Source organism: Lampris incognitus, chromosome 2 (assembly GCF_029633865.1).
Source record: "Lampris incognitus isolate fLamInc1 chromosome 2, fLamInc1.hap2, whole genome shotgun sequence".
NCBI lineage: Eukaryota > Metazoa > Chordata > Actinopteri > Lampriformes > Lampridae > Lampris > Lampris incognitus.
In genome coordinates this window covers 139,337,699-139,353,848 of record NC_079212.1, presented here as the reverse complement: position 1 = coordinate 139,353,848, position 16,150 = coordinate 139,337,699, and the positions used below count along the sequence as shown (strand labels likewise).

At 47.7% G+C, this 16,150-nt stretch overlaps 1 protein-coding gene across 1 annotated transcript in view; it reads right to left on the bottom strand.

The window, feature by feature from the left end:
* The window catches only part of ppfia4 (PTPRF interacting protein alpha 4), a 102,557-nt gene that overhangs the window by 37,715 nt on the left and 48,692 nt on the right, over positions 1-16,150 (bottom strand). Inside the window, 3 exon segments of the mRNA XM_056301802.1 lie at positions 1,948-2,022; positions 2,396-2,560; positions 2,811-2,912. Of these exon segments, the coding sequence (XP_056157777.1) occupies positions 1,948-2,022; positions 2,396-2,560; positions 2,811-2,912 (342 nt within the window).

The window sequence follows — 16,150 nt, the reverse complement described above, 5'->3', positions numbered from 1 at the left end:
ATATCATAATCTGTCATCCTAGGTGTGTTTTTATCACGGGTTTCCTTTGCCTTAAAGCAGTGCTTCCCAACCCAGTCCTCAAGGACCCCCTATCCTGCAGGTTTTCTTTGCAACCCTGAATAGGTACCTGTTTGTAGTAATTCAACCAATCAGCAGTGAAAGCCAGATGCTGTACACTTTGCATAATTAAGTGTTATGAGATGATTGGTTGAGTAAGTACAAGCAGGGCTACCTATGCAGGGTTACAATGAAAATCTGCAGGATAGGGGGTCCTTGAGGACTGGGTTGGGAAACACCGCCTTAAAGGATGGTGGCTGTCCACAGGTCTGTCTGTGGTCAAGGATGAACAAACTGAAGAGTCTCGCCACCTAGACAGATACACACCTCGATCTACACACCGTGTTTTACTTTCAGTTCTTACCAAAAATGTATTACTTTATATTTTTGCTTTCCACAGAAATGATCGTGGGAGGATGAAGTGGAAGTGGCGTCATCTCGTCCTGTCAATCCGCCCAGCACAAAGCTCGTACAGAGGAAGGCTATTTGCATCCAGTTAGACACGAACAGGCTACGGTGTTTAATCACGGGGAGGTCTGTTATTCCCCGTGGACGGACACAGACACAGTTATATAATGTGTGCTCATTTCAGCGCTGGCCTTAAAGCAGGCAGGACAGGGCTCAGACACAGAACAGGAGCGCAAGAGAGACACATGCGTCATCATTATCGGTAAGGTAATGGAGATTTACGCCACGTTGGGCTCGGTTCACAGGTTAGAGCACAGTGTAAGTGTGTGAAGCAAAGGGAGAGAGAGAAGGAGTGACAAAAGGCATAGAGGCACGGCTGGCGAGACAGGTACAGATTCAACGGGCAGACAAAATGGAGTCTGAACGGTCAAGACGGACCACCAGAGGAACATCGGGCGGACCATGTGACAGAGGGACAGACAGACGGACAGACTGACCTTCCATGTAGGTTTGGATCCCTCTAAGCGATCCATAGAGTCGGCATCTTTTCGTTGTCTCACCACGTTCAACTGCAGCACGGTGCAGATTCAAACACACACACACAGACAAACACACACATTTATTTTAGTTTCTTTTTAACTGGCACATCACAGACGATAAACAACCCACCGAGAAGGCACCGGGAAACTTCAAACATGCCTCAAATGAGCTCCTCAGCCGTAGTCGCCTTATTACGATGAAGGGAGCCGCGTCGGGGCCCATCTCACAGTGGTACTTAGGGCAAGTTGCTGCTAACTAGGTGTGAGTGTGGACCTTGGGGACCGATCACCTCAAATGAACGTTTAACCTTCTCTTCTTTTTTTTGGAGTTTTCCCCCTTTTTCTCCCCAATTACCCCACTTGTTCGAGCCGTCCCGGTCGCTGCTCCACCCCCTCTGCCAATCCGGGGAGGGCCGCAGACTACCACATGCCTCCTCTGATACATGTGGAGTCGCCAGCCGCTTCTTTTCACCTGACAGTGAGGAGTTTCGCCGGGGGGGGGGGGCGTAGCACGTGGGAGGATCACGCTGTTTCCCCTGCCCCCTGAACGGGAGCCCCCCCGACCGACCAGAGGAGGCGCTAGTGCAGCGACCGGGACACATACCCACATCCAGCTTCCCTCCCGCAGACACGGCCAATTGAGTCTGTAGAGACGCCCGACCAAGCCGGAGGTAAGACGGGGATTTGAACCGGCCATCCCCGTGTTGGTAGGTTTAGGCTTCTTAAAGAGCATTCTTTTAAATGGCGCTTTAATTTTTTTTGTTCAACAGGAAAATGTGTGTGTGTGTGAGAGAGAGATGGGGGGGATGTGTAGGGGAGGTAATGCTCTTCACCCCCTGTAACACTAGAGGCACACATACGCAGGACAAGGAGCTTGACAGATCTGTACACTCTACACCCCCCGACACACACACCTACATGCAGAGACACATAGTCAACTCGCCTCTTGTGTGGTGACTGATAACTGCCCTTCCAGAGTGGCCACCCGCTCAAGAGCCACCCGCAGCCTCTCACGCACCTGACGGAAACACAGACAGGTCCACGATCACCAAAAAAAGAAAACACGGTGACCCTCCGATACGTGGCCCTGCTATCCACACTCCACGAGAGCCTGGACGAGAAAACTTCATTAGACAGACCACCTGTGGGGACAAGGGGTCTGACTGCCGTCGCAGTTCATGTGTTCAAGGTCACAAAACAATGTGTTCAAGGTCACAAATCAGTCGTTTGAATACATTACATGAGTAGTGAGTTGATGTATGTGGCCTGTCTATGTAGAGAAGTGTGTGTGTGTGTACACGTGTGTAACAGGAAGTTGAATCAGTTCACATGGACACAATGTTGTATGGGTGTGTGTGTCTGTGTGTGTGTGTGTGTGTGTGTGTGTGTACCTTTTCATCCAGGGCCTTATGGTGTTCAAAAAGTGACTTCAGGGCTTTGAGCACCTCCACCTCACTGGAGACTCCAGATGGCGGAGGAGCCTGTCTCTTCACCACTGTCATCCTCAGACTGCGCTCGTGACGAGACACCAGACACTCCAGGTGCTCCAACAACAGCTACAACACAAATAAACACATCACACACACACACACACACCCCAAGGCAGTAGGTAGAGAGGCATTGAATCAAAGAGAAAAAAATATTTGAATATTAATGAAATTGCAAAAACACAACTTAGTAGTTGGTTTGTTTGTTTACCAAATTTCCCCACACACTTATCTCTGACAAGGATGAGCAGACATGTGCATGCAAATACACACACACACACACACACACACACACACACACACACACACACACACATACCCTGGTGTTATTCCTCTCAGCTTTCAGCTCTGATATCTCCTCCTCCTTCTCCAGCAGCTGCTCCCGGCATACGTTCAGCTCCTTTGTCAGGGTGGCAAACTCCTGTACGACACACAAACCACACACCCGCAAGAGTTTCACTCAAACACCAGGCTTACAAAAAAGAACAGTCTACGTGCTGGTTCGGTCGACTGGGATGCCGAATGGCTCAACGGTTTGCCTCATAGGACAATACAACCACTTTACAGGGCAGGAATCGGTCTTACGGTTGCAGTGGTGTATAGACACATCGACATCTTTTGCAGTGAAGCACATGGGCTTTATGTATGTACAAGTCACGATGTACAAGTCACGTTGATCCTCCTGGCACTTAACAGCGTACACTATATTGCTCCGTTTGTGCCGGGGGACCCGGTCCTTCCGGTGGACCAACCTCTGGCGCAGCGTGTTTTGGGGTTTGAAAGCAACTGAGACATTGTGTTTGGAAAACAGGCATCTCAACTGTTCCGACACTCCTGCCACATACGGAATCACCACTGGTTTACACTTCACCACTTTATAAGGACAGTGGTTTACACTTCGGAATCACCACTGGTTTACACGGAATCACCACTGGTTCACACTTCGGAATCACCACTGGTTTACATGGAATCACCACTGATTCACACTTCGGAATCACCACTGGTTTACATGGAATCGCCACTGGTTTACACGGAATCACCACTGGTTCACACTTCGGAATCACCACTGGTTTACATGGAATCACCACTGGTTTACACTTCGGAATCACCACTGGTTCACTTTTCGGAATCACCACTGGTTTACATGGAATCACCACTGGTTTACACTTTGGAATTGCCACTGGTTTACATGGAATCACCACTGGTTTACACTTCGGAATCACCACTGGTTTAAATGGAATCACCACTGGTTCACACTTCGGAATCGCCACTGGTTTACACGGAATCGCCACTGGTTTACACGGAATCACCACTGGTTCACACTTCGGAATCACCACTGGTTTACATGGAATCACCACTGGTTTACACTTCGGAATCACCACTGGTTTACACATCGGAATCGCCACTGGTTTACATGGAATCGCCACTGGTTTACATTTCGGAATCACCACTGGTTTACATGGAATCACCACTGGTTCACACTTCGGAATCGCCACTGGTTTACACGGAATCGCCACTGGTTTACACTTCAGAATCACCACTTGTTTACCCGGAATCACCACTGGTTTACACTTCAGAATCACCACTGGTTTACATGTAATCACCACTGGTTCACACTTCGGAATCACCACTGGTTTACGTGGAATCACCACTCGTTTACACATTGGAATCGCCACTGGTTTACACTTCAGAATCACCACTGGTTTACACGGAATCACCACTGGTTCACACTTCGGAATCACCACTGGTTTACATGGAATCACCACTGGTTCACACTTCGGAATCGCCACTGGTTTACACGGAGTCACCACTGGTTTACACAGAGGAGAAGGACAACAGCTGTTGTCCTCCTCTCTTCCATCGGGATATGCACTGTTTGGACGTCTTCCTGGCTTTGACAAATGCCTAGTTAGGATAACCACACTTAACCAGGGCCTGTTTAATGTGGGATTTCTCCCCTTCCCCGGCAGCTGTGTCAGTGGGGATGTTGTCAGCTCGGCGGTACAGTGTCCTAATGACTGCTATGCCCCTTTTCCACTACATGGTACCGGCTCGACTCGACGTCATTTTCCATTACAGGACACCCTCAGTGCAGCTGGTCGTCATTTTTTTTTCCATTTCAAAATGTACTTTTAAGGGAACTCCATTTCGGAATTTAAAAATGGTTGATGCTAGATCCAACGGGGTGTAGGCACAGAAGTAGACGGGATTGGTTGTTGGTTAGGGTTAGGGTTTAAACTCTTTTTGAATTTCCATTGTTAGCTAGCGTTAACGTTAGCTATTGTTACAGTACGATCTGGCAATGTTAAGGTCAGTTGTAAGCTGGCAAGCTAAATGTTTCAGTGCACTTCGAGGTTCCGCGCTGTCTATTGGCCGACGCAACAGCCAGTCATGGTTACTTCCGTGCCTACATCCCGTTGGATCTAGCATCAACCTTTAAAAATGCCGGGTGATATCCCATGTGCGCATTGATGACGCAGTGATGCAAAATGATGCAGTGATGCGTTTCTCTGACCAATCAGAGGTCTGCATTGATTTTGGTACTCGCTCCAGTTTTTTGGAACCTCGACAAAGGTGGTACCAGAAAAGTGGTAACAGTTACCAAAACGCCGGTACTTTCCAGTAATGGAACATGAAAAAAGGGCGAGTCAAGTCGAGCTGAGTCGGTACCATGTTTGTCCTCCAGCGGACGATGAGTCGAACCTTAAGTACATGTTGGTTTACGGTAAACATCAACAATCAAATGTCCCCCATCATCAATTTTAATTTCACAGTCAAGTCAATTTTTTTTTGCATAGCCCAATATCACAAATTACAAATGTGCCTCAGTGGGCTTTACAGCAGCACAACATCCTGTCCTTAGACCCTCGCATCAGATAAGGAACAACTCCCTAAAAACCTTTTAACAGGGAGAAAAAATAGGAAGAAACCTCAGGGAGGGTAACAGAGGAGGGATCTCTCCCCCAAGACGGACAATGTGCAATGGATGTTGTGTTTACAGAATAAAACACGTTTACAGAATACAACACTAAAAGAGGATAACAGAATTATAATGGGATTACAAGATATATGAAGAATATAATGAGGAGGATGCTGAGCAGTGTACAGATCCCACTAGAACAGCCCAGGACCTGAGCCACACGACCACCATCACCATGGAGACCTGGCAGGAGGACAGACTGCTCGTGCACACAGGGGAGACTCACATCACACCATTCACATACTCAGAAGAAGAGAACGGGGAAGACATCATCCAGAGAGAGAGAAAAGACACTTGAGAGAAGAGAACAGTTTGCAATAGTCAATAATCTATATAATCTCGCGGGCAGAACAGCGCTTGGTAAATTCATTGAGACTGAAACTGACCCGCCATGCAGTACAGGCCATGAAGTACTCAACTTAAAGGCAACTAATTGTAGGTTAAGCCTAAAAAGTCATTAGGGTGTCATTTTTCACATCCTCCGTAGTGAACTTGATGTGGTTGTCCACCGAGTTAATGTGGTCAGTGAAATGTGGTACGTCCTGAGATTCAACACCCCACCTACAAATCTGAACCAATGGCTAGGTGGTGCCCCTGGATAGGCCATCAGAGCCCTCTTTTCCACTTCCTCCATATACAAGTAGGGCTGTGTATTGGCAAGAATCTGGCGATACGATATGTATCACGACAGAGGGGTTACGGCTCAATATATTGGGATTTCACAGGCCTGTGCTCTTTGTGCTTATGCTACTTCCTGTCTCAGTTTACGTTGTTGGGATGGAATGGAAGGGTCAAATGGCTTAAGATAGATTACAACACTGGTATCTAGCGGTTGTGGGGTTACACACAACACAAAATGTTTGTCACGAACCTTTACAGGTAAACAATTAAAAATTGATATAGTGGTTTTGAGAATCGATACAGTATCACAAACGATAATATTGCAATACTCGAGTGTATCGATCTTTTCTTACACCCCCTATATACTACATTCAAGTTGGCCACTACAGGTGGGAATGGGAGCAGCCTCTACAGGACAGCGGACTATCATATGGCCATTATTTTTGTTTCTCTGTACTTTTAACGAAATTGTAAAGAAAATATTTCAAGACTTTTTACTGAATGCACCGGAAATTATTGTCCAAGAGGTCATATTATTTTGACTGATTGAGACAGTAGCCAGTAATGATAAAGATGTTAGTTATGCTAAAGAACAACCACAAAAGTGTAAAATATATAGACTTTGTAGGAAGAAATCCATAAATCACCACGCCCGCCCCAACCCCCCCACACCTCTATGTACACAACGTGATACCATGTCAGCATGGTTGTTAAATGTTTGTCAATTGGGGTTGTGCCCAAAGAATGAGATGTTGAGCAAGTGGGGAACCCACAGCACACCTCCTGCCCCCTGTATGTAAAGTACATGGACTGAAGACAGCTTCAGGGGCATCCTCTTTCAAGGAAGAGGATGTGCACATCCTTGATAGGGAGGAATGCTGGTTTGAACAGAAGGACATCTATGTTAAGAGGGAATGACCATCCCTGAACCAAGGGGGGGCGGGGGGGGGGCTAAGAGTACATCTGTACATCTTAGTAGATTTTACAATGCTGTGATTGCAACCATTCCCCAAATCCTCTGTGAATAGTAAACATGGACACGGCAATATGCATATGAAACCAATCGTTGGTTTCGGTCGTTATGCGACTGTATTGTTTATAAGGGTGGGGACACCTGCAGTCAGTTCAGACTGAAGAGGTCACTTAGATGATGATGAAATGCATCTGCCAATAAACGTTGTGTCCAGATGGGCGTCTGAGTAGTGTAGCGGTCTATTCCATTGCCTACCAACACAGGGATCTCCGGTTTGAATCCCCATGTTACCTCCAGCTTAGGCGGGCGTCCCTACAGACAAATTGGCCGTGTATGCAGGAGGGAAGCCGAATGTGGGTATGTGTCCTGGTCGCTGCACTAGCGCCTCCTCTGGTCAGTCGGGGCGCCTGTTCAGGGGGGAGGGGGGGGATAGCGTGATCCTCCCACATGCTACATCCCCTGTCAGGTGAAAAGAAACGGCTGCAGGCTACCACATGTATCAGCAGAGACATGTGGTAGTCTGCAGCCCTCCTCAGATTGGCAGAGGGGGTGGAGCAGCGACCGGGATGGCTCAGAAGAGTGGGGTGATTGGCCGGATACAATTGGGGAGAAAAAAAAAAGGGGGGGGGACGTGTCCAAATGAACCAATTCAACGTTCTGTGATGCCCTTACCTGGATTGTTGGGCATGCATCAAGACAGTGTTTCCCAAGCCTTTTTCCTGGGGACCCACTTTTTAAAAATGACAAACCATCATGACCCACCTCACAATAGGCCTTATCAATAAATCTGGAGAAGAGTGCATGTGTACATAAATGAACATTCCTGACCATTTTTACTGCCATTTCTGCATCACCTTATATTATCCTGAATAGGCAAACCAGCCATTTCGAAAAGGTAAACGTTTGATAAATCACAACTTCGTTTTATGCAGGTGTTATTGAAATCATATACACACGTTGAATACTTTATAAATGAGACAAAATAAATGCATTTCAGTGGAGTTAACAGGCTACCTCACTGTTTTTATTTCCTCTCAGTAAAACAATATGCACATGTTAAATACTTTATAAATGAGACAAGATAAGCGCATTAAGGCAGAGTTTGCGGGCTCTTGTTATTTTCCTCATCAGTAAAACAAACAGAATGCACACCAGCCTTTCATATTAGATTCCATATTTTAAGTACAAACATTTAGTACTACCAGAAACATGCCTCTTGTTGACAGTTTTTTAAATGCTCATGCATATTATCAGAACAAGTAGGCTTGTGTTTAAGTGCAGCTATTGTTATCAAACAGTCAATCAATCAACTCAAACAGTCAACTATCAGTTCGTTAACCCCACCAGGTCTGCTCCACCTCTCATCTCATTAGGCCTGTTGTGTGCTATTTACTTATCCTTAATATTGTCGTTTTGGGCCTACTCCAAATACCCATTTGTGCATATTAATTTTACTTACACCTTGCTAATGTGATAGGCAGGCCCGCTCATAAGGGGGGGGGGGCTCTCCGGGGGTCCCACCACTACAGGGGGGAGAATCATGTTATCAACAATATAATCATTATATATATATATATATATATATATTATATAATGTAATCAACAATAATAATAATAATGCAGCAATAATCATGTTCATCTTAAATATAAGCAATGATAATGGCAATACTTGCCATCGAGTGTGAACTGGCTAAACAGATGGACTTTAAAGACATTATAAAGGACTTTGCATCCAGCAAGACAAAGAAGATGGCTGTATAAGAGACAAAGATAAAGCCATAAGGTAAGAAAATGCATTTTCTACTAAGAAATGTGTGGCATAAGTGTAGCAGATCTTTGTTGACCTTGGTGTGTTTAAGTGTTTCAAAGAGTTCTATTACGGTGTGTGTATATGTGTGTGTGTGTGTGTGTGTGTGTGTGTGTGTGTGTGTGTGTGTGTGTGTGTGTGCCTATCCCTATCCCTATGTAGCCCCCGTTACTGAGTAAGTCACTCTCAGTTTACATGTACGTATGTGTTTAGTAGGAGAGTGAGAGCACATGTGTTGATATGAGTAAAGCAGATTTGATGGGGGGGGGGGGGGCATTCATTGGACTTTTTCAGGGGCCCAGCCATTTCAGTGGGTGGGCCTTGTGATAGCTGGTCCTGCTTGCTTTTTAGTATTGCATTCCAGTCCGGTGTACAAGAGCAGAGCGCAACGCAGATATCGGCTAATTATTATGGCGGAAACCGTGAGCGTGGTAGAAATACCAATGAGCTCCCTCATGTGGCTCAAAGTCATACTGCAGATATAAATCTTTAGGAAAAGATAACAGAAGAAGTTCTGCAAATTTATTTAGCGACCCAAACAAAATCTCCCGTGACCCACCTGTGGGGTCAAGACCCAGTCTCTGGGAATGACTGATGTAGGGGGACGGCTGCAGCCAAAAGAGAATAATAGAAAAGCGAGGCAGTAGTACATATCAAGGTGAAGTGAATGAGATAAATTGAGCATACCGAAAGCAAGAACATATTTCCTGTTGCTTAAGTACCTATAAAGCACATATATTTTTTGCCGATATTATGATTTGCTTTTGTTCAGACAACATAGACAGATAATGAATGGCTCGATGTTGTACTTACCTAAAAAGTCAACGGCAATTAAATTAGAGCAAAGAAAATGAGAATAACCTGACATGATGTGAACTGACACGGTAAATCACCTTCCTGTAATGTCTAAGAGGCTGAAAAGAAAAATGTTAACAAATCTACAAACACTTGACCCCAGTCAGCTGTGAATGGATGTGATTAAAGCTCTCTTTCTTTTGTGATATGGAAAAATAACAGCACAAATACTCTTTTTTCTGGTGTCCGGGTGGCGTGGCAATCTATTCAGTTGCCTACCAACACGGGGATCGCCGGTTCAAATTCCCATGTTACTGCCGGCTTGGTCGGGCGTCCCTACAGACACAATTGGCCGTGTCTGCGGGTGGGAAGCCGGATGTGGGTATGTGTCCTGGTCGCCGCACTGGCACCTCCTCTGGTCAGTGGGAGCACCTGTTTGGGGGTGAGGGACTGGGGGGAATAGCGTAATCCTCCCACGTACTACGTCTCCCTGGTGAAAATCCTCACTGTCAGGTTAAAAGAACCAGCTGGCGACTCCACATGTATCAGAGGAGGCATGTGGTAGTCTGCAGCCCTCCCCGGATCGGCAGAGGGGGTGGAGCAGCGACTGGGACGGCTCGGAAGAGTGGGATAATTGGCCGGATACATTCATTCATTCATTCATCATCATTCGCTTCTTCAGGATCGAGTCACGGTGGCAGCAAGCTAAGTAGGGTACTCCAGACGTTCCTCTCCCCAGCAACAACACTCTCCAGCTCCTCCTGGGGAATCCCAAGGCGTTGTAGTCCCTCAAGCGATTTCTAGGTCTACCCTGGGGTCTCCTCCCAGTTGGCCGTGCCTGGTAAACCTTCAAAGAAAGGTGCTCAGGAGGCATCCTAATCAGATGCCCGACCACCTCAACTGGCTCCTTTGGACGTGAAGGAGCAGCGGCTCTACTCCAAGCTCCCCCCGGATGTCCGAGCTCCTCACTCTATCTCTACGGCTGAGCCCAGACACCTTACAGACGCAACTCATTTCAGCCTCTTGTATCTGCGATCTCCCCCTTTCGGTCACTACCCAAAGCTCATGACCATAGGTGACGGTTGGAACGAAGATTGACTGGTAAATTGAGAGCTTTTCCTTCTGGCTCAGCTCCTTCTTCACCACAACGGTCCGGTACAACGTTCGCATTGCTGCTGATGCTGCACCAATCTGCCTGTCAATCTCCCGCTCCATCCTACCCTCACTCATGAACAAGACCCTGAGATACTTGAACTCCTTCACTTGAGGCAACAACTCATCCCCAACCCGGAGGGAGCAATCCACCATTTTCCGGTAGAGAACAATGGCCTCAGACTTGGAGGCGCTGACTCTCATCCCTGTCATTTCACACTCAGCTGCAAACTACCCCAGTGTGCACTGGAGGTCGCATTCTGATGAAGCAAAAAAAACAAAAAACAAAAACACATCATCTGCGAAGAGCAGAGATGCAATTCTGAGATTCCCAAATCAGACACACTCCTCACCTTGGCTGCGCCTTGAGATCCTGTCCATGAATATCACAAGCAGAATCGGAGACAAGGGACAACCTTGGCAGAGTCCAACACCCACTGAAAATGTGTTTGACTTTGTGCCAAGAATGCGGACACAGCTCTCACTTTGGTTATACAAGGACCGGATCGCTTGTAGCAACTGCCTCGGTACCCCATACTCCCGCAGTACCCCCCCCACAGAGTGTCCCATGGTACACGGTCATAAGCCTTCTCCGAGTCTACAAAACACATCTAGACTGGCTGGTCAAACTCCCATGCCAGCCTCAACAAGGGTAAAGAGTTGGTTGGTTGTTCCATGGCCAGGACGGAATCCGCATTGTTCCTCCTGGATCTGAGGTTCGACAATCGGTCGGCGTCTCCTTTCAAGCACCCTAGAGTAGACTTTCCCTGGGAGGCTGAGCAATGTGATGCCCTGATAATTGGAACACACCCTCCGGTTCCCCTTTTTGAATATGGGAACCACCACCCCAATTTGCCACTCCACAGGTACTGTCCCCAACCCTCCACGCGACATTGAAGAGGCGTGTCAACCAAGACAGTCCAAACATGTCCAGAGCCTTCAGCATCTCAGGGTAAATCTTATCCACACCCGGCGCCTTGCCACCAAGAAGCTTTTTAACTACCTCAGACAGAGGTCTCTGAGGTGGGGCTTCCCTTGCGTCTTCAGATTCTACCTCCTCTACTGAGGACGTGTTAGTCTGGTTCAGGAGCTCCTCAAAGTGTTCTTTCCACCGCCCGACAACATCCCCAGTCCGGGTCAAAAGTTCAGCTTCCCCGGCTGAACACAGCCTGAGTCAAGCCCTGCTTCCCCTTCCCAAGTCGCCGGATGGTTTGCCAGAACTTCCTTGAGGCCAACCGAAAGTCCTCCTCCATAGCCTCGCTGAACTCCTCCCACACCCGAGTTTTTGCTTCTGTGACCGCCGAAGCAACAGCCCTTCTGGCCTCCCTGTACCTGTCTGTTGCTTCAGCAGACCCCTGGACCAACCAAGTCTGAATACAATTGGGGGGGAATGGGGGGGGGGATAAAGAAAAAAAACTGTATTTTGTGTTTTTTACATTTCCTTTGTCCTACATAATCAAGGCTTTATCTTAGCATTGTTTGGAGATAATTATTTAGATCGTAATGTTTTTCTAGCACAATTCTGTGCAAAACAATATGGAAAAAAAAGGCCGTGGATTCTCACCACGTTTAGATCCTGCCGTCATGGATGATATTAATATTTACTGATATAATTACATTTCAATGTTAATGTAAGTGTCATACCGTTTCATCACCTGTACCGCCTATCAGCGTCAATTCCCACATGACCGCTAATACGCCACAGGGAGGTTTAAAATGTGGCTATTGATTTAATCGTGGCAGAGAGCCCAACGCCGAACCCTCCCGCCTATACGTGAGAGCGGCTGTAAATCTGTCATTCATGAAGACGGGCCATCCATCAGATTAACACGAGCGGAGAGCGACATAGTAATGATTTTGTAACACACAACAGAGGGCGAGCCAGTGACGCACACACGGTTTGTGCGTAAGGGGAATTCTAATGTTTTCTACGGTTTCATCACACTGGATCAGAGGCAGACGGGGCGACTGCTTGTTTATTTAATGTGAGTGTAGCGTGTGCATGTGTGTGTGTGTGCATGTGTGTGTGTGTGTGTGCATGTGTGTATCTGTGTGTGTTCTTGCATCTCTAATGGTGCTTTGTTGGCATTTTCCTGGATTCTTGGCTTTGGCCCAATCCAATACCCAGGAGCCTCTTAGTCTCTCTCTCTCTCTCACTCGCTCTGTCTCTCACTCGCTCTTGCTCTCCCTCTCTTGCTCACTCTCTCTCGCTCGCTCGTCTGAAATATACAAAACGTTCACATGTTATAGCTCTGGTTTGGCTATGAGACTGCAGTCTTGCGTAGCATGATGAGGCTTTCTCATTCTCACTTTAAGCATTCTCAGCACGCAACACACGTACAACACACACACACACACGTCACCCTATTCTTGTGGGGACCCCTCATTGACTACATTCATTCCCTAGCCCTTAACCTCAACCTTAACCATCATAACTACATAACCTGGTACTTAAGACACACACACACACACACACACACACACACACACACACACACACACACAAATTTGGATCTCGTTGACCCTGCACATCATGTTGCAGGCAGAAAACAAGGATGGAAGGGGAACAACAGAAGAAGACAGAAAGAGGACGAGCGAAAGGGGAAAACTGGGTCATCTTGTTCATTTAACTGCCCCTGGTTCCACGGGGGCACCGCGATGGACAGCAGCTCAGCCCAAATCCACCGGCAGATGTCTCAGAGCTCAATGTCCTTTTAAAGACAACACGCAAACACTTCTGAAAAACCACCACTCTCTTGCTCTCTCTCTCTCACGCTTTCTTTGTGTGCTCCATCACATCATGTTCTCCCCTCTCTCTGTCTACCTCTCCCCTTACCTCCCACATGTTCAGCTGCCCTTCCTTCCTTCAGCCCTGTTTTATATGGTATCTAAAGGGAGCGCAGCCTGGAGAAGACCGCATTCAAACCGTGAGCAGAGGGAGCGAGAGCGGGCTCTGCAGGACTACCAGTCTGGTAAATGTCCTGTCCCGGTAGCCACCTCTGTAGCTGCAAGAGGTCTGGATGTACCAGACGTCCAGCATGTGGTGAACTTTGACCTTTCCAACAATAATGATAACTATATCCATCGCATTGGGAGAACTAGCCGCTGTGGCAACATCGGGAAGGCTGTGTTGTCCTATGACCCGGAGGTGGACAACAAACTTGCTAGCTCCCTGGTCAAAAGTCTCTCAGAGGTCAGGTGACCACACTCCCCAGCAGACGGGTCTATTTCTCAAAATATGAATTCACCCTTGATGATTCATCATCGAGGGTGAATTCATATTTTGCCTGTTTACCCGTTTGCCGATGTTGGGCAGCACAGTGGCGCAGTGGTTAGCGCGGCTGCCTCACAGCAAGAAGGTCTTGGGTTCGAGTCCCGGGGTAGCCCAACCTTGGGGGTCATCCCGGGTCGTCCTCTGTATGGAGTTTGCATGTTCTCCCCGTGTCTGCATGGGTTTCCTCTGGTTGCCCCGGTTTCTTCCCACAGTCCAAAGACATGGAGGTCAGGTGAATCGGTTGTGTCGACCCTGTGATGGCCTGGCGGTCTGTCCAGCGTGTCTCCCTGCCTGCCGCCCAATGACTGCTGGGAAAGGCTCCAGCGTCCCTTCAACCCTGAGAGCAGGAAAAGCGGCTTGGATAATGGATATATATATATATATACATACACACACACACACTGTGGTGGCCAATGATACAAACTGCAAAAAAGTCAATGAGACGAGGATCCTTCAAAATAAGACTTTTACTGACGTATCAACAAAGTGCGAGTCGGTCTGCAGAGCAACCGGGGTTCAAACAAAAGCCTCCCTGTCTTCATACCATCTACACATCCAGTGAACAACCTACTTGCGTCAGTCAATATGCTGCTTTTAATCAGGGACCTCGTTGGTCAGGACATACTGGTGGAGCAGGCGCCTCCCTATCGACGCAAGGATGGACGTCAGGATGTCTTCAGTCATTCCCCTCTGACAGCCTAACGGTCGTCTTGATACGCTACGACTACCACTGCTCCGATTATCTGCATAATAATGTTACACGGACGGACTCTGATGGTCGTCCTGACATCTAACGACAATAATAATAATAAAAATGGTTACACTTACATAAACAAGTTCACCTTCTAATAACGTTCTGACCTGGTTATGCGGCCGTGTGCTACTTGCCACAATTGCTCGTCACTCTAAATCATCTGACATGACAGATACCCACATGTGCCCTTACATAATACCATCACATAATATATATATATAAAAGATGGAGCTTAAATGCCGACCTGTGGCCCCCCCCCCCCTGTGCTTTTGAAGCCTGAGACGTTCATTCAACGCCACACAACAAAATGTAAATAGATGCGACGCCTTGACGAGCCGACCTGGACATCTGCCACGGCGTCGAGCATCCAGAGGACAGGGAATGTTCTGGATGTCTGGAGGAATCGGTCCCTCTGCCTTCACACACACACGCACACGCACACACACACAACACACCAGAGATCACGCAGCTGCCGCACACTGTTGAGCCCAGACGCCGCAAAGGGATTTCCTTCCCTTCGCTTCCTTAAGCAGTTTGGGATTAAGGGATGAAAGCAATATGCTGGACGTGTGTGTGTGTGTGTGTGTGTGCGTGCGTGCGTGCGTGCGTGCGCATGCGTGTGTGCACGTGTGTGTCTCTTTGGGTTTTTTGTGCATTTGTGATTTGAATGCAGTGAAATAAAATTTGGACTTTCGATCAGAAGCGGACACGCAATCTGGGACTTGTTGGGGTTTATTGTGTATGCTCGTCTTCGTACTTGTGAGCGTGTGTGTGTGTGTGTGTGTGTGTGTGGCAGGCAGCAGTCAGACGCCAAACCAACTCAGCATTTGACATTTTCAGGCTATCCATCCATCCATTATCCATGCCGCTTATCCCAACCGGGGTCGCGGGGATGCTGGAGCCTATCCCAGCAGCCACTGGGCGGCAGGCGGGGAGACACCCTGGACAGGCCGCCAGATCATTGTTGCCTCAAATCCAAACAGTACGAATGAGCTGAGAGACCCTATAGGACCCCACAGCTCCTGCATCACAAGCTGTTCTTCTGGCGGTTTGCTGGATTGTTTGATCCAGCTTCATTCTAATCTCAGACATAAAATCTTTTTTTTGGGGGGGGGGGTTTTCCCCCTCTTTTACCCCCCAATTGTACTTGGCCAATTACCCTATTTTCTGAGCTGTCCCATTCGCTGCTCCTCCACCCCCTCTGCTGATCCGGGGGGTAGGGTGGGGCTTGCAGACTACCACAGGCCTCCTCGGATACATGTGGAGTCGCCAGCCGCTTCTTTTCACCTGACAGTGAGGAGTT